At 43.6% G+C, this 25,040-nt stretch overlaps 1 protein-coding gene across 3 annotated transcripts in view; it reads right to left on the reverse strand.

The window, feature by feature from the left end:
* LSP1 (lymphocyte specific protein 1) overlaps nt 1-25,040 on the reverse strand; it is a 257,446-nt gene that overhangs the window by 37,586 nt on the left and 194,820 nt on the right. For all 3 annotated transcript variants that reach the window (XM_030201230.1, XM_030201228.1, XM_030201229.1), the window contains 5 exons: nt 24,370-24,565; nt 14,970-15,110; nt 12,805-12,848; nt 8,637-8,718; nt 750-890 (listed from right to left, as the gene is read on the reverse strand). In XM_030201230.1, the coding sequence (XP_030057090.1) occupies nt 750-890; nt 8,637-8,718; nt 12,805-12,848; nt 14,970-15,110; nt 24,370-24,565 (604 nt within the window). The remainder of the gene's footprint in view (nt 1-749; nt 891-8,636; nt 8,719-12,804; nt 12,849-14,969; nt 15,111-24,369; nt 24,566-25,040) is intronic.

Below are 25,040 nucleotides of genomic sequence, written 5' to 3' on the forward strand. Positions count from 1 at the left end.
CTAGTTTGAAGTACTGCAGTCTGCAGGGCATCCTGGGCAGAGCAGAAGCAGGGTGGCGGCAGCAGCAAAAGTGAAGGAGGGGAGGATGCAGGCTGGCAATGGAAAGATAAGAGATGAGGGTTCATGGACATGAGGAAGGGGCAGAGAAAGGAAAGAGCGATGCCTGATACCTGGGGAGAAAGGGAGGGGAAGGGAAAGGAAGGAGAGATGTGGAAATGGGCTGGTAGTAGGGAAGGAAGATATTGGGAGGAAGGACCTTGAGCCACCCTGGGAGACCAGCACACAGCTGAAGGTTCACCTAGGGCATCAGATACACTTTTGCTGGTTCTGGATGTAATCTGTGTGTATGAGGGTGAGAGGCAGTGGTGTTCCTAGGGGGGGGCGGTGGGTGCGGTCCGCCCCGGGTGCACGCCGCTGGGGGGGGTGCCGCGCGCGCCTGTCCTCCGTTCATTCCATGCTTCTTCTCTGCCCCGGAACAGGTTACTTCCTGTTCCGGGGCAGAGAAGAAGCATGGAACGAACGGAGGACAGGCGCACGCGGCACCCCCCCCCCCCCCCAGCGGCGTGCACCTGGGGGGGGGGTCCTTCGCGGGGGGTGTCCTTTCACCGGGGGGGGTCGTGCTGCATCCGGGGGGGCGGGGCGCATCAGCGACCCGCCCAGGTATCAGCCCCCCTAGGAACGCCACTGGTGAGGGGCTCTATCTTGCAAACTACAGGATGTGTTTAAGAGAAAATAAACAGTTACTTTACCTTGCAGGGGGTAGTTTTAGAACAGGAATGAGCAGAGACTTCGCCAGTCTCAAATAGGGTCTTCTTATTGGCCACGGCTTCAGCAGGACTGGGGAGTTCGATAGAAGGCTGTCTCTGAAGTTTTGTGATTTTACTAGCGCTCTGCAATATGGCAACATGCAAAGAGACTGTCAGTAGAATGACAGACACATCTCTACTACCCAAAGAATGCACAGGAAATATCCAAGCAGCTCAAGTAAGCCTATTGGAAGCTTTGCCGAGAGGACAGAACAAAGGCTGAGAACCACAGAAGCCAAAGTTCAAATCCTATTCTCAAACTAGTTCCTTGTGACCTGGACCAAGTCACTTTAACTTTCATTGCTGTGCTATAAACTTAGGCCCTATTCACTAAACTACATGGAAATAGTGCATGTTATTTACCAATACTAACTCACCACAGTGACTTAAATGTTTTACTGCCGATCTCAGTGGTGCAACTTGTGGATATTATTATTTCACCCACAACAGCTTGCGAGTTTAGTAATTGGAAAGAACTATTTTGGATATAGGGGGGAATTTTACCAACAAATCCAGGGAGTGGTTATGGGGGCGTCGTTAGCTCCCTCTGTAGCCACCCTGTTTGTTGATCATTTGAAAACCCAATTTATTTATCAAACGGAGGGGTTCAAATCAGGTGTCCTGTTATTTTTGGATGAGTTTTTCTTTATTTGGGCTGGGGATGAGCAGAGTTTGTATCAGTTTGGGAATTTTTTGAATACCATTGACTCTAATATACAATTTACTATGTCAGCTAGTCAACATAGAATTGAATTTCTGGATTTGGTTTATGAAGGGAAATGGAGGTTTAACTACTACATCATACTGAAAGCCAGTTGAATGCAGCACCTTATTGCATTTTGACAGTTTCCACCCATACAGTGAGCCAAGTCCTCTGAATTCATCAATTATGTACATCTTTGGAAGAATTTTTGCGACAGAGGTTTAAATCACAAAGTTATCCTAAGAAAGCAGTGCAACAAGCCTATTTGAGGGATAGATTTGCAAATTGGTCGTTATTACTACAGGATAAAGACAAATCCCCTGATGAACTTTTGACTTGTGTTTTGCCATATTCTAGAATTGCCCAATTATTGATACAGAGTATGCACACCTATACCCAATTTTTTGCAGAGTTCCCTACTATAGCTTATCAATGGGGAAAAACTGTGGGGAACTACTGGGGAATTAAAAATTTAAGTGTCCTGAACATGTTAGTCAGGATTTACACATACTAGCTGTGGTCACTGTCAATGGTATCAACATACGATTGCGGGGGGGGGGGGGGTGAAGGGGGAATGGATAGATCCTAACACTCAACTCAATATCGAATAGTGTCATACACCAATGCTTCTTGTGTTAGTCATCTGCCCCTGTGATCTAGTGTATGTGGGTCGGAGTAGTCGGCCTATTCGGGTTACATTAACTGAACATAAATCTAGAACAGTGACATAAAACATACAGGCACCATAGGTCCAGCATTGGATATCAGAGGGTCATGCTATTTCTGACATGCAGTGGAGAGTGATAGATCAGGTTCAAGAAGGGTGGGAGGGTGGTTCAGTGCAGAAAGTCTTAAACCTTAAGGAGTAGAGATGGATTTTTCAATTGGGATCTGTTGCGCCTAAAGGGCTTAATTTGGAAGTCGAATAGATGACATTAGTATAGTCCGGTCCTGGGGGGTGGAGTACAGGAAGTGACGGTATTGTGAGGGAGATTTAAATCTAGATCGGAAGTTTTGTGAGCGACATCTTGACTGGGAAGAGCGTGATGTGATACCAGTAAGCCGACGCTTAAAAGTCTTGAGGTAAAAAGTTTGGTATTATATTTTAAGTGTAAGGTAGGAGGGGTATTATAAATTCTATCAGCTGTTCTTCTTGTAAAGGGTGATCCTTGAGACAGCTGGGGCGAAACATGCATGTCGGATAATAGACCCCCTCTGACAGAATCAAAAACAGTTCAAAGATGAGTACAATTTAAATTATTTGAATGAAGTCTGTTATGCAGTAAAGCTTGGGATGCAGTAAAGTCATACTTATGAACGTATAGAAAAGTTGAAAATAATTTAAAAATATTACCTGATCAGGGAGGAGGTGGGTGATGTAAATTCTTATGGTTTGAAATAATAATATTCTCAAGTTGCACCGCTGAGATTGGCAGTAAAACATTTAAGTCACTGTGGTAAGTTAGTTATGGTCTTATTATATACATATATATACAGTGGGGGAAATAAGTATTTGATCCCTTGCTGATTTTGTAAGTTTGCCCACTGACAAAGACATGAGCAGCCCATAATTGAAGGGTAGGTTATTGGTAACAGCGAGAGATAGCACATCACAAATTAAATCCGGAAAATCACATTGTGGAAAGTATATGAATTTATTTGCATTCTGCAGAGGGAAATAAGTATTTGATCCCCCACCAACCAGTAAGAGATCTGGCCCCTACAGACCAGGTAGATGCTCCAAATCAACTCGTTACCTGCATGACAGACAGCTGTCGGCAATGGTCACCTGTATGAAAGACACCTGTCCACAGACTCAGTGAATCAGTCAGACTCTAACCTCTACAAAATGGCCAAGAGCAAGGAGCTGTCTAAGGATGTCAGGGACAAGATCATACACCTGCACAAGGCTGGAATGGGCTACAAAACCATCAGTAAGACGCTGGGCGAGAAGGAGACAACTGTTGGTGCCATAGTAAGAAAATGGAAGAAGTACAAAATGACTGTCAATCGACAAAGATCTGGGGCTCCACGCAAAATCTCACCTCGTGGGGTATCCTTGATCATGAGGAAGGTTAGAAATCAGCCTACAACTACAAGGGGGGAACTTGTCAATGATCTCAAGGCAGCTGGGACCACTGTCACCACGAAAACCATTGGTAACACATTACGACATAACGGATTGCAATCCTGCAGTGCCTGCAAGGTCCCCCTGCTCCGGAAGGCACATGTGACGGCCCGTCTGAAGTTTGCCAGTGAACACCTGGATGATGCCGAGAGTGATTGGGAGAAGGTGCTGTGGTCAGATGAGACAAAAATTGAGCTCTTTGGCATGAACTCAACTCGCCGTGTTTGGAGGAAGAGAAATGCTGCCTATGACCCAAAGAACACCGTCCCCACTGTCAAGCATGGAGGTGGAAATGTTATGTTTTGGGGGTGTTTCTCTGCTAAGGGCACAGGACTACTTCACCGCATCAATGGGAGAATGGATGGGGCCATGTACCGTACAATTCTGAGTGACAACCTCCTTCCCTCCGCCAGGGCCTTAAAAATGGGTCGTGGCTGGGTCTTCCAGCACGACAATGACCCAAAACATACAGCCAAGGCAACAAAGGAGTGGCTCAGGAAGAAGCACATTAGGGTCATGGAGTGGCCTAGCCAGTCACCAGACCTTAATCCCATTGAAAACTTATGGAGGGAGCTGAAGCTGCGAGTTGCCAAGCGACAGCCCAGAACTCTTAATGATTTAGAGATGATCTGCAAAGAGGAGTGGACCAAAATTCCTCCTGACATGTGTGCAAACCTCATCATCAACTACAGAAGACGTCTGACCGCTGTGCTTGCCAACAAGGGTTTTGCCACCAAGTATTAGGTCTTGTTTGCCAGAGGGATTAAATACTTATTTCCCTCTGCAGAATGCAAATAAATTCATATACTTTCCACAATGTGATTTTCCGGATTTAATTTGTGATGTGCTATCTCTCACTGTTACCAATAACCTACCCTTCAATTATGGGCTGCTCATGTCTTTGTCAGTGGGCAAACTTACAAAATCAGCAAGGGATCAAATACTTATTTCCCCCACTGTATATATTTTAATCAACATTTTAATTTTATAACCAAGTAAATGACTTATACAGAAAAGTGTAGCTATCCAAATAATATAAAAAGAAATAACAGTCTTTACAGGATAACAACTAAGGAAGCATCACTCAAGTCCACAATACTAGAAGAGATGCTGACAGTTTTATATGTGCCTCTGCTTAAACTACTTAAACCAGGTATCCTTCAGATTGGCGCTACATTGTATTTACATTATCCATGTAAATGTGTAGTTAGGTATCAATCTGTAAAGTATGTTGTTGTTTTTTAACCTTCTCATCTCACTGTTTTTCTTGCAGGGAAACAGATCATGGGGGTTTGATTGTTCCCTTGTGATAGTGCTCTAACTTTAAAATGGAATTCTGTAGCATCTCAGGTGTTAATTTCCTTTTGTAATTTCTTTTTTTTTCCTTTGGTAAAAGTACTGTACTTTATGTAATCTTGGATCTAGTTATGGTCTTATATTGACAGTGACTGTAATTAATTTTCACCAAGCACTTAGACTTACAAGTCCCATAGGTTATTATAGAACTTTGTAAGTCTAAGAGCTTTGAAAATACACGTCTATATCAATTTTCCTTATTGGTAACATAACCTAATGCAAGGTTTTCTACCATAATGCAAGTTAAAATAACGATGAACAATAAAGCAGATCACTATTCCCCAAAATGAATAATGACGCTTGCACCAAAGCTGTGCTATTCACTGGAAGTTAACTTCCCCCATATGCATTGGTCTGCTAATATGCAAAAACATTTCCTCTCCCTCCCCCCAGACCCTTCCAATCCATTTAAAAAAATGTGTTCTACCCAACTCCCCCCCCCCCCCAAACCTATCTCCTTCCTTCTGATCCTTTTTAAAAATCTGAAAATACCCCCACCACACTCCCAAATTCACTTCTAAAACAATTTAGTCTCCCCCAGATTTACCCCTCCACCATACTTCCTCTGGCATATACCTCTGTATCCCTGGGTGGATAGCAGGAAGCAGGAGCAGCCCCTTATTTGGCACCTGACCCTTATCAGTAGAACTGCTGTACTGTTGTTAGGGGTGGAAAGGTGCCACTTTCAAATATATGAGAAGGATTGAAGACTTTGGGCTTATGGTTGAGGCCTGAAATGGGATGGTTCATAAGAGGCCTAATAACCCATAAAAAAAAGTACTTAAGTATGGTCGCTTCTCCAAAGATCTCTCTAACAAATGCACCTCCCATTTCTGCTCCCTCGATTGATCATAAAACCATGGCAACCCTTCTCCTAACCATTCCCTATATACCATTATAGGTGCAACATCCTCTAATGCACCCATGATCCATTCATATCACCCAGCAACCTTATCAGCTAGCATACCTCTCCCTCCCACCCCCTACCATGAACGCTTAAAACTCACCATCTTCTACCCCAACTTAACTGGATTAATATACCCACTTGAGCTTACTAAATGTCGCTTACACCCCTCCCCTCCTGTTTTTGTCCCCTAAATATTAAACTGAAAATATACATAAGCAGGATCTGACTAGAGGACAAAGGACACCATCAGGCTTATTTTCGAAAGAGAAGGACGCCCATCTTTCGACACAAATCGCAACATGGGCGTCCTTCTCACAGGGTTGCCCAAATTGGCATAATCGAAAGCCGATTTTGGGCGTCCTCAACTGCTTTCCATCGCGGGGATGACCAAAGTTCACGGGAGCGTGTCAGAGGTGTAGCGAAGGTGGGACTGGGGCGTGCCTAACACATGGGCGTCCTCGACCAATAATGGAAAAAAGAAGGGTGTCCCCGACGAACACTTGGACGACTTTACTTGGTCCTTTTTTTCTTACGACCAAGCCACAAAAATGTGCCCTAAATGACCAGATGACCACCAGAAGGAATCGGGGATGACCTCCCCTTACTCCCCCAGTGGTCACTAACCCCCTCCCACCCTCCAAAAAAATTTTTTTAAATATTTTTTTCCAGTCTCTATGCCAGCCTCAAATATCATACCCAGCTCCATGACAGCAATATGCAGGTCCCTGGAGCAATTTTAGTGGGTGCAGTGCACTTCAGGCAGGCGGACCCAGGCTCACCTGTTACACTTGTGGTGGTAAATGTGAGCCCTTCAAAACCCACCAGAAACCCACTGTACCCACATGTAGGTGCTCCCCTTCATCCATAAGGGCTATGGTAGTGGTGTACAGTTGTGGGGAGTGGGTTTGGGGGGGCTCAGCACACAAAGTAAGGGAGCTGTGCACCTGGGAGCAATTTCTAAAGTCCACTGCAGTGCCCTCTAGGGTGCCCAGTTGGTGTCTTGGCATGTCAGGGGGACCAGTGCACTACGAATGCTGGCTCCTCCCATGACCAAATGGCTTGGATTTGGTCATTTCTGAGATGGGCGTCCTCGGTTTTCATTATCGATTAAAATTGGGGACGACCATCTCTAAGGACAACCATCTCTAAGGTCGACCTAAATTTCACGATTTGGGCGTCCCCGACCGTATTATCGAAACGAAAGATGGATGCCCATCTTGTTTCGATAATACGGGTTTCCCCGCCCCTTCACCGGGACGTCCTGTGAGGACGTCCTCAGGAAAACTTGGGTGCCCCTTTCGATTATGCCCTTCCATGTCTACCTGCAAATTCCCCTGAACACACTAACCTTTATTACCAAACACCAATCCAGAGTGTGGCCAACCGTATGTGTGGAACCCACTACTAATTGTATTAAATCAATATCCCCAAATTAGTAACTAATTAATTAAAAAAAACCAAAACAAACAAAAACAACTATACTTAAAATAAAAGCAATAATTTAAACTCTCACGTGCAAAATTTTTCCTAGAGGCACATATAAAACAAGAATCCCCAATTTGCATTAACCAAACTTCTATCCCCTTTCAATAGGTAATGGAAATCACTACCCCCTTTAAAATGTATCATCATTGCAACCCCCCACCTAGTGGTTAGTGCAGCGGACTTTGATCCTGGCAAACTGGGTTCGATTCCCACTGCAGCTCCTTGTGACTGTGGGCAAGTAACTTAACCCTCCATTGCCCCAGGTACAAAATAAGTACCTGTTTATATGTAAACTGCTTTGAATGTAGTTGCAAAATACCAAAGAAAGGCAGTATATCAAGTCCCATTTCCCTTTCATCCCTTTTATGCAACCATGAATTTGCAAACCAAGAAAAAGATGGAGGGCAAAATCAGGAGACAATCTCCTCTAAATCCACCAACCATGTTTCAGAAATTAACAGCATCTCTAAATGTTCATCCCACAATAAATCATGAATAAAGACTGGCTTATTTATCATAAAAAGAGCATTTATTAAAGCCCCCTTTACTCCCAAGCGTGGAACACTACACATTCCACAAACCAGCTTCACTTCATGTAAGGCTCAAGGATGAGTTGAGAGTCCACAAATCTTTCTCTGATGGAAGGCGAATACTTACCTTGACCCAGAATATATGGAATCATCTGGTCCCCTTGACTTCCTTGTTGAGCCATAAATGAAACTCCTTTCACTAAAAAAAAAGCTCCCCGGAAGCATCCCAAGAGGCTCACTAAGGAGCTGCCAGCTACAAGCCGTGGTCGACATGTGCACTCAGCTACACAGCACTGAGGACAACGTCATCAAAAGGTACCTTGCCACAGGGCATGCTGGGAAAAAGAGTCTATTAAAGCATCTGTATTGACCACTGTGAGGAAGATGAAATAACTCCTTCTCATGGTCTTGATGGAAGCAAAGGGGCCTGTGTGTAGGTGTGTAACAGAATGCCTCTTGCTTCTGCTGGTCTGCTTCATGAGGGGAAAGTAGTGAATGAAGGCTCATGGCAGCAGCAGCCCCAATAGAGGCTGGTTTTATTAAGCTGGGTGCCACAAAGAACAAAACAAAACTACCAGATTAAAAAAAAGAATGTCTGAAATTAGTAAACACAATTGCCAAGAAACCTCTATGCAGTGGAATTGGACAGGGATTTCACAAGGCTCTGAAGAAAGAAAAAGAGGCACTGCAACTGTGAGAATGAGAAAGAGAGACACCTCACCTCTACTGCATGTGTGTACTGCTCCAGTCTATCGTCAATCTTAGAAATGGGCAGGGCAGGTTCACTCTTCTTTATACTATTACTGGAAAACAAAACGGAGATAGGAACAGTGAGAAAGAATGAAGAGTAAAACAGAGAGCAGAACGAGAGGAAAAGGATAGAGAAAATCGAGGAGAAAAACTGGACAAAGGAAACCCAGGAAATGTGACATGAAGAGACAAATGGAAAGGATGCAAGGAACACAAGAAAACTGAAGAGACTGTGAGAGCAAGAAAAATTTAGAAAAGAAGCATATAAATTAGCCTAATTGTTAGAGCAGTGGACTAAGAAGCAAGGAAGACTGGTTCAAATCCAACTGCTGCTCCTTGTGATATTGAGCAGGTCACTTAACCCTCCATTGCCTCAGGGACAAACGTGAAAGGCAGTTCTGTAAGTGCAAAGATAAGCCGCATGTACAGTGGGGGAAATAAGTATTTGATCCCTTGCTGATTTTGTAAGTTTGCCCACTGACAAAGACATGAGCAGCCCATAATTGAAGGGTAGGTTATTGGTAACAGTGAGAGATAGCACATCACAAATTAAATCTGGAAAATCACATTGTGGAAAGTATATGAATTTATTTGCATTCTGCAGAGGGAAATAAGTATTTAATCCCTCTGGCAAACAAGACCTAATACTTGGTGGCAAAACCCTTGTTGGCAAGCACAGCGGTCAGACGTCTTCTGTAGTTGATGATGAGGTTTGCACACATGTCAGGAGGAATTTTGGTCCACTCCTCTTTGCAGATCATCTCTAAATCATTAAGAGTTCTGGGCTGTCGCTTGGCAACTCGCAGCTTCAGCTCCCTCCATAAGTTTTCAATGGGATTAAGGTCTGGTGACTGGCTAGGCCACTCCATGACCCTAATGTGCTTCTTCCTGAGCCACTCCTTTGTTGCCTTGGCTGTATGTTTTGGGTCATTGTCGTGCTGGAAGACCCAGCCACGACCCATTTTTAAGGCCCTGGCGGAGGGAAGGAGGTTGTCACTCAGAATTGTACGGTACATGGCCCCATCCATTCTCCCATTGATGCGGTGAAGTAGTCCTGTGCCCTTAGCAGAGAAACACCCCCAAAACATAACATTTCCACCTCCATGCTTGACAGTGGGGACGGTGTTCTTTGGGTCATAGGCAGCATTTCTCTTCCTCCAAACACGGCGAGTTGAGTTCATGCCAAAGAGCTCAATTTTTGTCTCATCTGACCACAGCACCTTCTCCCAATCACTCTCGGCATCATCCAGGTGTTCACTGGCAAACTTCAGACGGGCCGTCACATGTGCCTTCCGGAGCAGGGGGACCTTGCGGGCACTGCAGGATTGCAATCCGTTATGTCGTAATGTGTTACCAATGGTTTTCGTGGTGACAGTGGTCCCAGCTGCCTTGAGATCATTGACAAGTTCCCCCCTTGTAGTTGTAGGCTGATTTCTAATCTTCCTCATGATCAAAGATACCCCACGAGGTGAGATTTTGCGTGGAGCCCCAGATCTTTGTCGATTGACAGTCATTTTGTACTTCTTCCATTTTCTTACTATGGCACCAACAGTTGTCTCCTTCTCGCCCAGCGTCTTACTGATGGTTTTGTAGCCCATTCCAGCCTTGTGCAGGTGTATGATCTTGTCCCTGACATCCTTAGACAGCTCCTTGCTCTTGGCCATTTGTAGAGGTTAGAGTCTGACTGATTCACTGAGTCTGTGGACAGGTGTCTTTCATACAGGTGACCATTGCCGACAGCTGTCTGTCATGCAGGTAACGAGTTGATTTGGAGCATCTACCTGGTCTGTAGGGGCCAGATCTCTTACTGGTTGGTGGGGGATCAAATACTTATTTCCCTCTGCAGAATGCAAATAAATTCATATACTTTCCACAATGTGATTTTCCGGATTTAATTTGTGATGTGCTATCTCTCACTGTTACCAATAACCTACCCTTCAATTATGGGCTGCTCATGTCTTTGTCAGTGGGCAAACTTACAAAATCAGCAAGGGATCAAATACTTATTTCCCCCACTGTACATGCATAAGGCAGCATATAAGAGCATAAGCATGCAACCACAAGGGGAGTACAACTAAACGGAGCATGGAATGGCTCCAATTTACAAGCGTAACTTATTGAACACTATCAGTTATGCATATAGAACTGGATTTAGTAAATGGCACTTAAAATTCAATGCCAAAAAAATTGGTGCTTAACAGTATCCTACAACAGGCTTTATAAAACAAAAGCACGTTGTGCAGGGATCCATGCTCAACCATGGGCACAAGGACTTACCTGAAACCAAGTGTAAAATCCCAGCGCACAAGTTGGGTGTGGATCTGCACTATTCTGTAACATTACACACATTTTAAAGGAATGCCCTTTGCAGATCTGTACAGAAGCACTTAGGGGCTATTCTAAATATACGCCTGTAACTGTGTTTTCGTGCGGATCTGCCGTTTCTGCCATTTCAGTGCCTTGCAGGGGTGAACAGAGTGGTCTGGGCCCCCTGCCTAGCCACAGCCGACTCACCAGCTGCCCCGGTTATACTTGAAGGGCCCTAGTAGTCTAGTGGTCTCTGCGGGGGGTGGGGGAGCATGTGCTTTCCTGCCTGCTGCGCTGCCAATATTCCTCTGCCGCCGGCGCCACCATGTTGAAAATGACAGCTGAGTCTTCCCGCAGTTGTCTCATGAGTCTCGACAGTCTCGCAAGACTTCCGCAGGGAGTCTCGACCGCCAGGCAGAGGAATAACAGAAGCACAATGGGCAGGAAAGAACATATCGTCGTCCCCCCCCCCCCCCCCCCCCCCACAGAGGTCACTAGATCATTAGCGGCACGCCTTTAAAAGTAGGACCGGGGAGGGCTGTAGTGTGCGGAGGGCATCCAGGCAGACCCTCTGGGCCTTCGGGCACTGCCCGGTTGTCCAAATGGTCAGTCCGCACCTGGCACCTTACATCCATTAGAACGATTTTCTGATTTGTAGAAGCACATAACGTTCAGCGTCCTATAGAGAATTTCACACCTGCCATTGACCTGGTGTAATGATCGCACCTAACTTTAGGCACACCAGTGCTGACTAATGGGGGTGTCTCTAATTTACAAGGTAACTTATAGAAACACTATCAGTTACGCACACAGTTGCCATTATAGGACTGGCGCTCAGCACACCTAACAGGTCCCCTCCCCATTATAGAATAGCCCTGATAGATTGTAAGCTACCTACTGCACTTGAATGTATCTCATCTTGAGCTACTACTGGAAAAAGCTTGAGCTAAATCCAAATCCAAATAAAGAAGAAAGACAGAAGAACAGAAGACAAGCAAAAAAGACAGAGATGGATTATGTATTAACATCTGATGTTACGCCATTGCCTTACTAACTCCCCTGCTTACTAAGCCACTTTGAATGGGCTGTTTGACATTACCGGGGGGAATGTTTTCTATGAAATATATATATATATATATATATATTCCAATGGAATATCCAAGGGGTCACAGCATTCTGTTTGCATTTATATTACTGTTATCGCTCATTTTTATAGCATGTTTTGATACACATGTATTAATGGATATATGAGTTTTATTTTCCATTATGATTATTTTTTCATTTAAATAGGGTTTTATGATTTAATGCTTTAAATTTGTATGTACATATTGGGAATTTGCTAGCTATGGATTGTTATAATATGTGATATATATGTGATATGCTTACGTAGATATGTGTTTTTAGGTTATTTTAATGGATTTTATAGCATCAGTCACTTCTGTAATATTATGATTTCAATTTCATATTATTTATTATGTTCTTTTATGTTGTTTTGCTAGAACCCTGACACAGGCAAACGCTTGGCAAAACACGGCCCGTGTCAGGTCTTTTCAATAAAGAACTTTTTATTATATAGAAATGATTTGTAGTAGTAGTAGTAGTATTCCAGTCTTGAAGGCCCATTTGTGCTGTTTTTTGCTTTGCATGGTTGGTGTACTTTTACTTTTTTAATATTTGATGTGAAAGCTCTGTGAAAATAAATTAAGCCACCAAACTCATTTTAGCACACAACCGTAAACTGAGAATCAACAGTAACCTGTTCAAGGAATAAGACAACTTCTTGCCCACTGCCACCCTTGACTAGCAGAATGCCATACTTCAGAGATACTTACCTTTTCTTAATGGAGCGGTTTAAGGATTCTGTCCTGTCTGTGATCTACAGAAAAGACAAAGCCAGAAAATCAATCACAGCAACAGAAACAAGTCCAACTCAATGACAGGAACTTCTGCAGAGGTTCCTGATTCAAAACTCTACAGTTGATCCTAGCACCCACAAACACACCAAAAAAAAAAGGGGGGAAAAACAACAACCCTACAGGTAGACGTGAATTGCTTGTTTACTCTTTCCAAAAATACTAGGATTAGGGGGCACGCAATGAAGCTACAAAGTAGTAAACAAATCGGAGAAAATATTTCTTCACTCAACATGTAATTAAACTCTGGAATTCATTGCCAGAGAATGTGGTAAAAGCAGTTAACTTAGCAGGGTTTAATAAAGGTTTGGATAGCTTCCTAAAAGAAAAGTCCATAAGCCATTATTAAGATGGACTTGTGGAAAATCCACCACTTATTTCTAGGATAAGCAGCATAAAATTTATTGTACTGTTTTGGGATCTTGCTAGATACTTGTAACCTGGATTGGCCACTGTTGGAAACAGGATGCTGGGCTTAATGGACCTTTGGTATGTCCCAGTATGACAACGCTTATGTTCTCTTTTTCTGCTGATTTTGATGATGATGGGCTCTCTACCAAACTTGCTTTCTCACCATCATTGCTGGATATTATAGTTTTGTCCGTCCAACCAGCTGTGCCATCATTATTTATTTAATACATTTATACCCCACATTTTCCCATCATCATTGTCTCACACTATCAAAAGGAATCATAGTTCTGGAAGAAAAGCTTAGTTTGTCACTTTTGTCTTCCATCTGGGCTGCACTGACAGAAATGGATTCTTCTGATATGAATGGGATTTAAAAGGTGAAAGCAGTAGTGAACCAAGGGCGGAGAGGTGGGGGCGGTCTGCCCCAGATGCAGGCAGCAAGGGGGTGTGCAGAGCAGGGGTACAGCTGTCGGTTCTGCCGGTCCCCTGCCCCCTCTGACGTTACTTCATGTTCCGGGAAAGGGGACCAGCAGAGCCAAAAGCAGCACATATGCTCTGCGCACCCCTTTGCTAGGAGGAAAGGTGATGGGGTGATGTGCGATGGTGGGGTGTGCCTTGGGGGGTGATGTGTTGGGGGGGGTGCAGTGGTGAACAAGCTAAGTACATCACTGGGAGAAAGAACTCCCATCTCTCTAAAGAGGATATCTTTTTAAAGATCGTCAGAGAGAGTTTGGACTTTCTGCAATGAAGTTCTGGGAATATATGCACTTGAACAACTGTGTAGCTAAGAAAGGCTTAAAATGGCATAAAACTGAAGGATATAGATTGGTGATATTAGGAGGCCTTATGTGGTCCATTGCATCAGTGGGTTGCAACCTCCTATATGAAAGGATGAAAGAAAGTGTAACACATTTGAGGCTAGTAGGGGATAGAGATATAGGGCTGAGCTTCACAAACACAGTCTGGGCTAAAGCATTAATAAGGTGGAAGATGTGCACAAAAACCTAACACCCAGAGAACAGCATAAACCCTTTCAAAGAAAGTATTGGTGTCCAGCACATCTGAAGAACCTTTTTGACTCGGCTTCTCATTGCAGAGGAATTTTGCATATTATAGGGTCTTGTTCATCTACTTTCCTGGAAATATCAATGCCCAAGAGAATCCTACAAAACCAGTCTGGGTTGTACTGGTTTTGACCTTGAGGGAAAAACTGCTTACTGCTACTTATTTCCATGGTGTCACTAGACATGTACAGTTCTGTAATGTCGCGTCATGAGACTAACAATGATGAAGGACATCTTGTGGGAGCAGTATTAGCTCACAGCGTAATTCTATAGAATTGGTGTCCAGGGCCGGCGGAATGCGGTAAGCAGGATATGCATGGCAGGGGGGCGCCAACATTCGAGAAGCACCAGAATCTGCCATACATACATACCCATTGTGCTGCACTCCACTGGCCACTGCCGCTGCACACTACAGCCCTCCCAAGACCTACCTTGAAGGCTTGGCCCCGCCCTGGTGGCGTAGTGGCCTCTGCGGATAAGGGGGTAGAAAAGAATCCCACTCTGTCCTGCCCATTGCTGCTACTCTGTCTTTTGTTTTAAAAATGGCTCTGAGGCTTCCGGCTAGACAACGACCTTCCCTCCCCACTTGAACATGGCCTGAACACTAACCTTAGTTGTTGGACTCACTGGAGACAGTCCACAATATGGCTCCTCTCCATCTGAGCCAGAGGAGCTCAAAGATTTCTGCCGTTTTTCTGCTGTCTCCAGTCTTCTTCTTTCAATGTCCTCTTTCATTCTTCTCTTTTCTTCCTGCTTACAGAGATTACATAAGAAGAAGCATTTTAGTTTAATGTTCTGATCTAAAGTTCAGAGGTCCAGCCATGGATCTACATTTTGCAAAGTCCTTTCACAAAGCAGAACGAAGAACTGATGACGGATCTAGATACTCCATGGTCCTCTCGCAAAGCAAGGCATAGCAGTGTTTCTCAACCTTCTCCTAGCCAGCTGGGTTTTCAGGATTACCACACTGAATATGGCATGAGATAAATTTACATATATTGGCGACCCATTGTATGCAAATACAGCTCATGCATATTCATTTTGGTAATCCGGAAAACCTGACTGGCAAGAAATGCCTTCAGGGGACAGTGGAGAAGTACCGAGATACAGGGCTTTCTCTCTGTCTTTCCCAGAGATGCCAAAGGTGGACCATCCCAAAGAGTGAGACTGAAGGACAAAGAGATTTTTCATATGGTCTCTGGGGTTTTAAATCTACAAATGACAACAGCAGCATAAAATGATATTTACTTTTCTTTGGAGCCTCTGAAAGCATACAGACAGACTGGAGCCCATTAGGGTAATTCTCTGGGCTGAAAATTGCCTTCGCTCAGTGGCAAAAGGTATGCACATAGATTTCAAAGTTCAAAGAAAAGGGACAGGGCATGGAGAGGCAGTAAGCAGGGAAAATGGCTCAGATTTCTTCCCACCAGTTGGATTACTTGTCTTTCTCCTCTTAGGCCTGCCTCTCATGAAAGCAGTAGCCAGGATCACTGCACTGGCAGTGAGGATCTAATAAGTGAGAGAAGGGGCTCAATGAGTGTGAGAAAGCCTTCAGGTGAGTGTGACACTCTGTGGCTTCAGCAGCTCCTCTCTTGGAGAGGGACTGTACAGCCTGGGTCTCATGTTTGCATTGGTAACTTCACTGCAGGGGTGACACAAGTTTTGGGAGTGTCAGTTTCAGGGGACTACAGGGCATCAGGCTTCATCTCTGTCCATTCCTGCAGATCTTTACAATCACACAAATACTTGGGCTGAAGGTCCTGCACCAGCCCTGTCACAATGTGGATAACAGGACATGAGGTCACTGCTCTCCAGAATCAAAGACTTCAGGGATGTGCAGTTTTCTGAATGGAGGTATGTTTTTCAGGATTTCTGGAAAAAGATCATGGGCAATCTGTAAATGCTTCTGACGAAGACAAATGTTGATAAAATCCAATTTCCTAAAGCAGGGCATTTCTAAATCTTTATAAAGGGAACTCTGAAGTCAAAGGCATTTGGAAAAGGAAACTTCTACATTATGCTAGCCTGAAGCACTGTAACACCTGCTGTTCTCCATGTTTCATCCATCCCGTGGGTGCAGTAGCTGAACTAGTGCTTCTTCCTCCTGTCCAGAGCCAAAAATTCTTACCAGGCTGAGCTGCGTTGTGCTACCAGGGAATGAAGTGGCAAAGTGGAGCTGTCAGCATGAAATGTTTGCAAGTAAGGATAAAGCACACTGTTTATAAGTTGGACATAATGGAAATTAATAACAGAAGTGCTGAACCGATCTCTTTCTCACTGTGAGTGCAAACAGAAAAGACGAGCTGCACATAGGAAGGCACTTAGGGGGTCTTTTACTAAACCTTAGCTCGAGTTCCTGATTCAAAACTCTACAGTTGCTCCTAGCACCCACAAATACACCAAAAATTTAAAAAAAAAAGGAAAAACAACAACCCTACATGTAGACATGAATCGCTTGTTTACTCTTTCCAAAAATACTAGGATTAGGGGGGCACGCAATGAAGCCACAAAGTAGTAAATTGAAAACAAATTGGAGAAAATATTTCTTCACTCAACATGCAATTAAACTCTGGAATTCATTGCCAGAGAATGTGGTAAAAGCAGTTAGCTTAGCAGGGTTTAATAAAGGTTTGGATAGCTTCCTAAAAGAAAAGTCCATAAGCCATTATTAAGATGGACTTGTGGAAAATCCACCGTTTATTTCTAGGATAAGAAGCATAAAATTTATTGTACCGTTTTGAGATCTTGCTAGGTACTTGTAACCTGGATTGGGCACTGTTGGAAACAGGAAGCTGGGCTTAATGGACCTTTGGTATGTTCCAGTGTGGCAACGCTTATGTTCTCTTTTTCTGCTGATTTTGATGATGATGGGCTCTCTATCAAACTTGCTTTCTCACCATCATTGCTGGATATTATAGTTCTGTCAGTCCAACCAGCTGGGCTCATAGGAATTAAAAGGGCCCTGCTGCAGATAACTCAAGCTAAGCTTTATTAAAATATCCCCCCCCCCCCCCCCCCCAAGTTCTGTATGTACGGTTACACAAAATTGCAGGCTGGGATCAGACTGTAACCCTCCAACCCAATATAGCATTTAAAGTACAGTGCGTATATTTGGTTCTCATATATGAAGAATATGGCAGAGGAATTTAAAAATACAAGAACACACAAGGGGATGAAACATTTCTCACAGGCAGAGAAGAATGCAGACAGGATATAACAAATGTTCATAGGTATGGCAAAGTTCAGTTTGCACATTAGCTAAACAGGATATTTCCACTGGGTGATATGGAGCAAGGCAAAAGAAAACAAACTGAATTTCTGAGAAACAAAGATGTACTTTGATTTGAAGGAGGACCCACTTTACTGAACTAAAATTCTCCACTTAGCAAAGAAGTGGGTGCATAAAATCAATGAAGATGTTTAGCAAAAAAAAATTGGGAAATTCATGAATATAGAGAATGTCATAATTCGTTATCACTGTGAACTATTATAAGAAGTTGATTTTCTGTCTAAAACTTCTGATCACATTACTGTAGCCAGGGCCGGTCCTAGGGTCTCTGGTGCCCCCCTGCAGACTATTAGTTGGCGCCCCCCTCCCATTTATGGCCACCTGCCCGCCCTCTTCTCCCCCCAACATCCCCCTTTTTCTTCTTGCCACCCTCCGTGGTTTAAGTCTTTTCTAATTTACCTCCGTCCCAGCGGCCGCGTCATTTCAAAGCCCTGCCCATCTCTAGCCTTCCCTCCCTTTGTGAGTTCGTTCCCTCAGAATCCCGCCCTCCAGGAAATGATGTCAGAAGGCGGGACTCTGCGGAACGAACTCACGAAGGGAGGGAAGGCTAGAGACGGGCAGGGCTTTGAAATGACGCAGCCGCTGGGACGGAGGTAAATAAAAGATTTAAACCCCCAAGGGTGGCGCGGTACGGCAGCGCAGCGCTGCAGCAGCGCCCTTGAAGGCAGGCGCCCCCTGCGATGCTTACCACTCCTTACTGGGTTTGACCGGCCCTGACTGTAGCTGGCTGAGAAGTGACTTCCCATTATAGCAAGGTCCAAAATTAGTTCAATATCACCCTATCTTACTTGATATAGTAAAGAGCCATTTTCAAAGTTGTTTAATCTGAGTAAATAGGGATCTGTGATTGTGGATTGTCTGAACATTGCACTCATTGAATCTGGCTACAAATGCTAGTGTAATCACTATGAATACTCTTATGCCTGGGGTTCCATCACAGGCACCCAGACTGAGGGGCGGCATTCCTGGGGGCACACTTTGGATGAAACTGGAAAAACAACAAATGCAAACTGTGTTTTCAAAGCTATATATATATTATTTGCCAGAGAAACTGTGTCCATAGATAAGCAGATGCAAAACTGTGGACACCCTGTACCCATGCAAATTTTCAAAAAATTTATCACAACTATCTCAAAAGGCTTAACTTGCACTGAAGAAACTATAGAATTCTTGCAAGTAGCATCCAATTTGCTAAAAGTAAAAATACAAGGAGGAAAAAGGACTTCAGTGGCTTAGGTCACGTCTAAACTGTATCTTGGACCAATGACCTGCCCTGCTTCTTTGTCAGTTCTTAAAAAAACCTCCTATAAAATTATTCTCACATTTATTTAAATCTTTAAAATCATTTTTATCTCATCTTTTCAATATTATATTCCATATTCAATCATGTTTAATCGGGTACTTATCTGAAACATAAGCTGCCTTGGTCAGCTCTCTCCTACTCCATTTCAGCTACCTGCAGCGCTGCCTTCTTCAATTTTCCAGGCAACCGCATTAGTGAGATAAGCACACTGCCTTCGGTGGCCCGGAAGCTTTCCCTCTGCTGAAATTTCCTGTCCTACATAGGCGGGATGCTACAACAGAGGGAGAGCAGCCCAGAAAATTGAAGAAGACAGCGGTGCTGGGAACCGGAACTAAGGGAACGAGTAGGAGAGAGCTGACCAAGGCGGTTAGATTGAGGTGATTGAAGCCCATGAGGTTTGTCTCCCTTTCCCTCTCCTCCGTGCACTCGTCATCCCCATTATCAAAAACAATTTGTCCCTGTATTATTCTCTACCTGGAACACCCTGCAGTCCCCTGCGGTCTCTGCGGATCCGCCTTGGGAAGGCGGGATCTCCAAAGCATGACCTCCTCAGCTAGGGAGCTTTGGACATACTCAGCTGCTTTCTCTTCCTCTACTGAGTGCAAGGCTAAAAAAAGACTGGCAAAAAAAGCTGAACATTTCTGCTTCCCAGGACTGGAAGTTCCTGCAAGATCAGCCAGTCCTGGAGCTGCGGAGGAAGAGGAGAAGAGGAACTATATCTGATACGGTCAGATTGTCTTATTCGTTTTTGCAAAAACAGGAAAATCCCCAGCCTGAATCTATCCTTGCAGCTACAGGATCCAGAAGGGAAATGTCTAGTTTAGTTTCTGATCAGATAAGAATTTCTTCTTTGTCTTTATGTACCATTTTACATGTTCGGGTCGGCGGGTCTCTCCTCATACGGTTTGCAATGGTATGGGATTTGCATTGCGAGCCGTGCAGGGAGAGACTTGCCGACTTGAACATGTATACCTTGGAGGAAAGGAGAAACGGGTGACTTGATACAGACGTTAAAATATTTGAAAGGTATTAATCCGCAAATGAACCTTTTCTGGAGACGGGACAGCGATAGAACTAGAGGACATGAATTGAGGTTGAAGGGGGGCAGACTCAGGAGTAATGACAGGAAGTATTTTTTCACGGAGAGGGTGGTGGATACGTGGAATGCCCTCCCGCGGGAGGTGGTGGAGATGAAAATGGGAATGGAATTCAAACATGCGTGGGACAAACACAAAGGAAACCTGTTTAGAAAGAATGGATCTACAAAATCTTAGCGAAGATTGGGTGGCGACGCTGGTAATTGGGAAGCAAAACCAGTGCTGGGCAGACTTCTACGGGCTACGCCCTGATTGTGACTGAATAGATATGGATGGGCTGGTGTGTAAATTTTATGGGGTTCGATGTTAGCTTCAGACCTTTTAGTAGAAGAACGGTGCTGGGCAGACTTCTACGGTCTGTAACCTGAGAAAGGCAGGGACAAATCAAACTCAGGTATACATATAAAGTATCGCATATCAAGTAAAATGCATTTATCTTGTTGAGCAGACTGGATGGACCGTACAGGTCTTGTCTGCCGTCACTTACTATGTTAATACGTTATGTTAAACCAAGCAAATCTATGAGCATGTCTAACCACATTGTCGTTCTTTATTGTTGGTGCCATTTTTATTTGATCTCGCTTATATTTTTCAACAGGCCAGCTTGTGTAGCATACAGATGTACATAGAGGAAGTACTGGTTTCATCAGTTAGAGAAGTAATTAGTTCTAATTCATAATCATTGTGTCATTTGGAGGGGCTGGTTATAGGGACTCACTGTATTCTGATGTTTTCACCTAATAAAGGGCCACCAAAACAGACATTATGAGTATCATGTGCTTAACAATCAGACTTACTATTTATAAGTACAGTTTTAAAAAAATCATTAATTAGGTTAAGACCTGGGAGTATTTAACATCCTTTTTCCTGTGCCTACGTCAAAAGAAAAAGATGGCATATGGAAACTCGTTTCTTTTGTTTTATGGATTGCAGTGGTACATTATAAAAATGCACTTGCCTTTTTTATTACTATTATTTCACAGAGAAGGTATTGAATAATGAGGGAAGGGTTTCCTTCAGTCAGAACTGTCCAGAGTCAGTCTAAATGTGCCAACACTGGCCAGTTCAACACACTATTAGCCATCAAGTTCATACAAAGTTAATTATATTCAATGGAAAATAGTGTTGGCTCAGGCTGCTTGCTATGTGAAATTTCCATCATTGTTTCATTATTGTTACCAAGTATTACATATTAAGGGCATTTGCTTTAAATTTTGTTTTAATTCATTTATCCAGTCCTTACATGTGCATGGTTTTGCTTTTTAAAACCAAAGGGGAATCCTAAGGGTGGTTGAACAATTAGGTATAAACTGTATTGTTTCTGACTTTACTTGTTTTGGACTGCTTTGGGTCCTACTGATCTGTACATCTGCTGTCTAGGATTTTGGAAGATGGAAATGAGAAAATAAAATTAAGTTTTGGATATAATTAAGTTCTGGATATACTCTGTAAAAACTGTTTACTTTTGCAATGTGTGTATGGATGCCTGTTCTAGTGTGTGCATATCTATACATATGGCTATGATTTCTGAGCATGCGGCATCATTAAAGGACAGGCTTTTAAATGCCCATTTGGGTATCCTATATAATAATTCTCACCTCCAACAGGATGTGCTTGGGACCGTGCCTGCCGGAAGTGGTCTGCTAGGCAGGCACGCACTGACCTCAGTGACATCAGTGACAGACAATTTGGCAAAGCAAAACAATCTGAGTGCTGGCCATTAGGACACAGGGTTGATAGGAGAGTGTTAAAAGACTGAAGGAACCGAAAGTGTTAAATGGGGGAAGGGGGGGAGTTCTGAACGACTGAAAGACATGAACATTTGGGAAAGGAAAACAATCTGAATGCTGGCCATTAGGACACAGGGTAGATAGGAGAGTTTTAAAAGACTGAAGGAAACGAAAGTGTTAAACTGGAGAAGGGGGCGGGGGAGTTGTGAATGACTGAAAGACATGCAAATTTGGGACAGGAAAACAATCTCAATGCTAGCCATTAGCACACAGGGTACATAGGACAGTTTTAAAAGACTGAAGGAACCAAAAGTGTTCAAGGAGGGGGGGGGGGGGGGGGGGGCAAGTTCTGAATGAATGAATGAATGAAATGAAAATTTACGAGAGGAACACAATCTGAATGCCGGGCATTTGTACACAGGGTAGATAGGACACTTTTTTTTTTTAAATGAAGGACGTGAAAGTATTACATCTTGGGGGAGGGGTGAGGAGGAAAGCGGTGGGGTATCCGGATACTGGGCATTAGGGCCACGGGGGTACATAGACTTTTGAAAGCCTTAAGGAACCCAAAGTGTGGGAAGGAGGAGGAAAAGGAGGGGAGGGAACGGGGTGAGGGGCATTAGGAACAGGGGAGGGGGCCCTGTCACACACTCTCATTCTCACACACACACTGTCACACAGACAGTCTCACTCTGTCACACACCCGCACATTCACTCTGGCTCTCTCTCTCTCTCAAACATACACACTCCCAGGAAAACCTTGCTAGCGCCCGTTTCATTCGTTCCAGAAACGGGCCTTTTTTACTAGTATATGATAATCTCAACTTTGTTAAAAGATTCGGACATCCATCTACTTGCTCCCATTATATAACTGAATTCTATTATTCTGTTTCACTGTATTTTCAAATGTAAGCCACATGAAGACTAACTTAAAATAACCTGTTCCTTAGCTAGGCTCTAGTATTACCCTATTGAAAATGCGACCATACCATGCCTCTGTGGTTATGTTCCACTAATAAGTTAAACGATTAACTGGCTTTCTTGAAAGGATTATATAACCTTTGGGTGGATGACTAGAAGCGCAAACATATACTTATTTATTCAATATCACAATTCCTTGTGTAAGGGAGAAAGGGGTAGAAGGAACACTGACAGGAATTCCAGGGAGAGAAAGCAGTAGAACCAGAGGAAGGGACAAGGCTTGTTTTATTAATATAGCTTAATAAGGATTTTTATATTTGTTATGAAGCAAAGTTGAGGGATGTGTGCCACTGCAGTAATTATTTTCCAGGATACTGTGATGTAAGTTGAGAGGTTGAGCAGACTCAAGGTCAACTATAATGGCAAAGTTTAAGTAATGGGATAATGCAACTTCATTTAGAAGCGTCAGTGTTTCCAAGGTTTCCATAAGTGTGCATGTAGTTTATGTTGATGCAGGACAGACTGTTACTTAGAAACCCATTATGAAGTGCACTCGAAGGCATTATTTAGGAGTATACCAGGCACTACTCACACCTATATGCCTAGTGCCCCCCCCCCCCAAAAAAAATGTCATGTCTAGATATGCCCCTGGAGTTGAGGCCAAGGAAACAACAGAGCAAGTGATCCACAAGATCCAAAACAGTGGCATTAAAGGAGCAGATCACACAGGAAAGGGTCCTTTGAGAAATACTTTATTCATATGAGATTTATAATAAAGCCTGACACTGGATGTGTTTCACCCACGTAAGGGCTGCGTCAAGGGCTAAAGTAACCAAGCGGTATTTACAATCCACTTCACCTCTTTGGTAAAAAGCAGTCTGTGCAGTAATTGGGCGCTAATTGGCACCAATTTGAATTTGTGCGCACATCTTGCTACATGCTATGATATAACGATATGCGCCCAAATCCCATAGCGTGCAACTGAAAAAGAGGCAAGGCCATTGGAGGTGCATCGGCAGGTCAGGAGCATTCCTAAAATTTGAGCGCAGTGTTATAGAATACCGGGGATGTGCGCAGAAATTAGGTGATGGGAATTACACCCGGTTTCAGCAGGCACAAGTCCTGGTGCCAGCACTCAATGCTATTCTATGATGAGTGTTCGTCTTTGAGTGCCCATTAGAGAATAGCATTGATGGCTGATTTTTTTTTTCGGTGCTGATTTTTGAGTGTCATTTACTAAATTTAGCCCAATAGGTAAACCACTTTGGTTGTAGCACAGAAAGCAAACGCTTTGGTTGGAATTGTATCTTCCAGCCTGGACCTACATACTGGGTGAAAGGAGTGTGCTGAATATGTGGATTTACGGTGTCTTTCAGTCTCCTAGCTTACTGATCCTGGTCCTGACCTCACAGTCCTAAAAAACACTTTAAGGGTCCTGTTTACTAAGGTGCGCTAGTATTTTTAGGGTGTGCTAAAAATTAACGTATGCTAACCATGTAGACACCCATAGGAATATTAGGGGCATCTACATGGTTAGCATGCGCTAATGCTTAGCGCATGCTACAAACGCTAACGCGCCTCTAGCGCAGTTTAGTAAACATGGCCGAAAGTAACCTGTCCTGAAGCTCACCAGTCAAACAAGGATTACATAATAAAAGTAACCTCTGACCTCCTGTTCATATTGTTTTCGGTACCGTTCCTCCTCCAGTTCAGCTTCAACCTCCAATTGCTTTTGCCTCATCCTCTCAAACTCTATGCTCTCCTTCTGCTCTTGGTTCAAGCGGATCTTCTCCAGATTGGCCTCAGCCTCCCTCATGCCATCATCCCAGTCCTGGTCCTTTTCTTCATGGGAGCGCTTTGGGGATCTAAAAAAAAAAAAGGATTTGTCAAGTGAAATCAAAAAATGCTCACCTGCATACAGACTGGTTTTCTGGATTTACAAAATAGCACCCCAAATTGCATGGTCAAATATGGGCACACAGGGCAGATGCATGTGCAAATTGCTGCATTAATGAATTGTCAACAGTCAATAATTGGAGTTTATTGTCATCAATTTGGATGTGTTCACGCATCTACCCTAGTCACTATTCTATAACAGCAATGCCTAACTTTTATACCGTACAACTCTAGGGGTGTGGCCATGAAAAGGAAATGGGCAGGTTGAGGCATTCCCAGAAATTAGGCACAATGTTATATAATAATTGGATTCGCATGTCCAACTGCTATCAGTTGGGTGTAAGTATTTACATCGGGTTTCAGCAGTCATAACTCCTTGTTGCCAAAGTTGAGCATGGGAATCCACTCTAAGCGCTATTCTATAAAGGTTACTTAGCACTTAGG

This window comes from Microcaecilia unicolor, chromosome 4 (genome assembly GCF_901765095.1).
Source record: "Microcaecilia unicolor chromosome 4, aMicUni1.1, whole genome shotgun sequence".
Taxonomy (NCBI): Eukaryota; Metazoa; Chordata; class Amphibia; order Gymnophiona; family Siphonopidae; genus Microcaecilia; species Microcaecilia unicolor.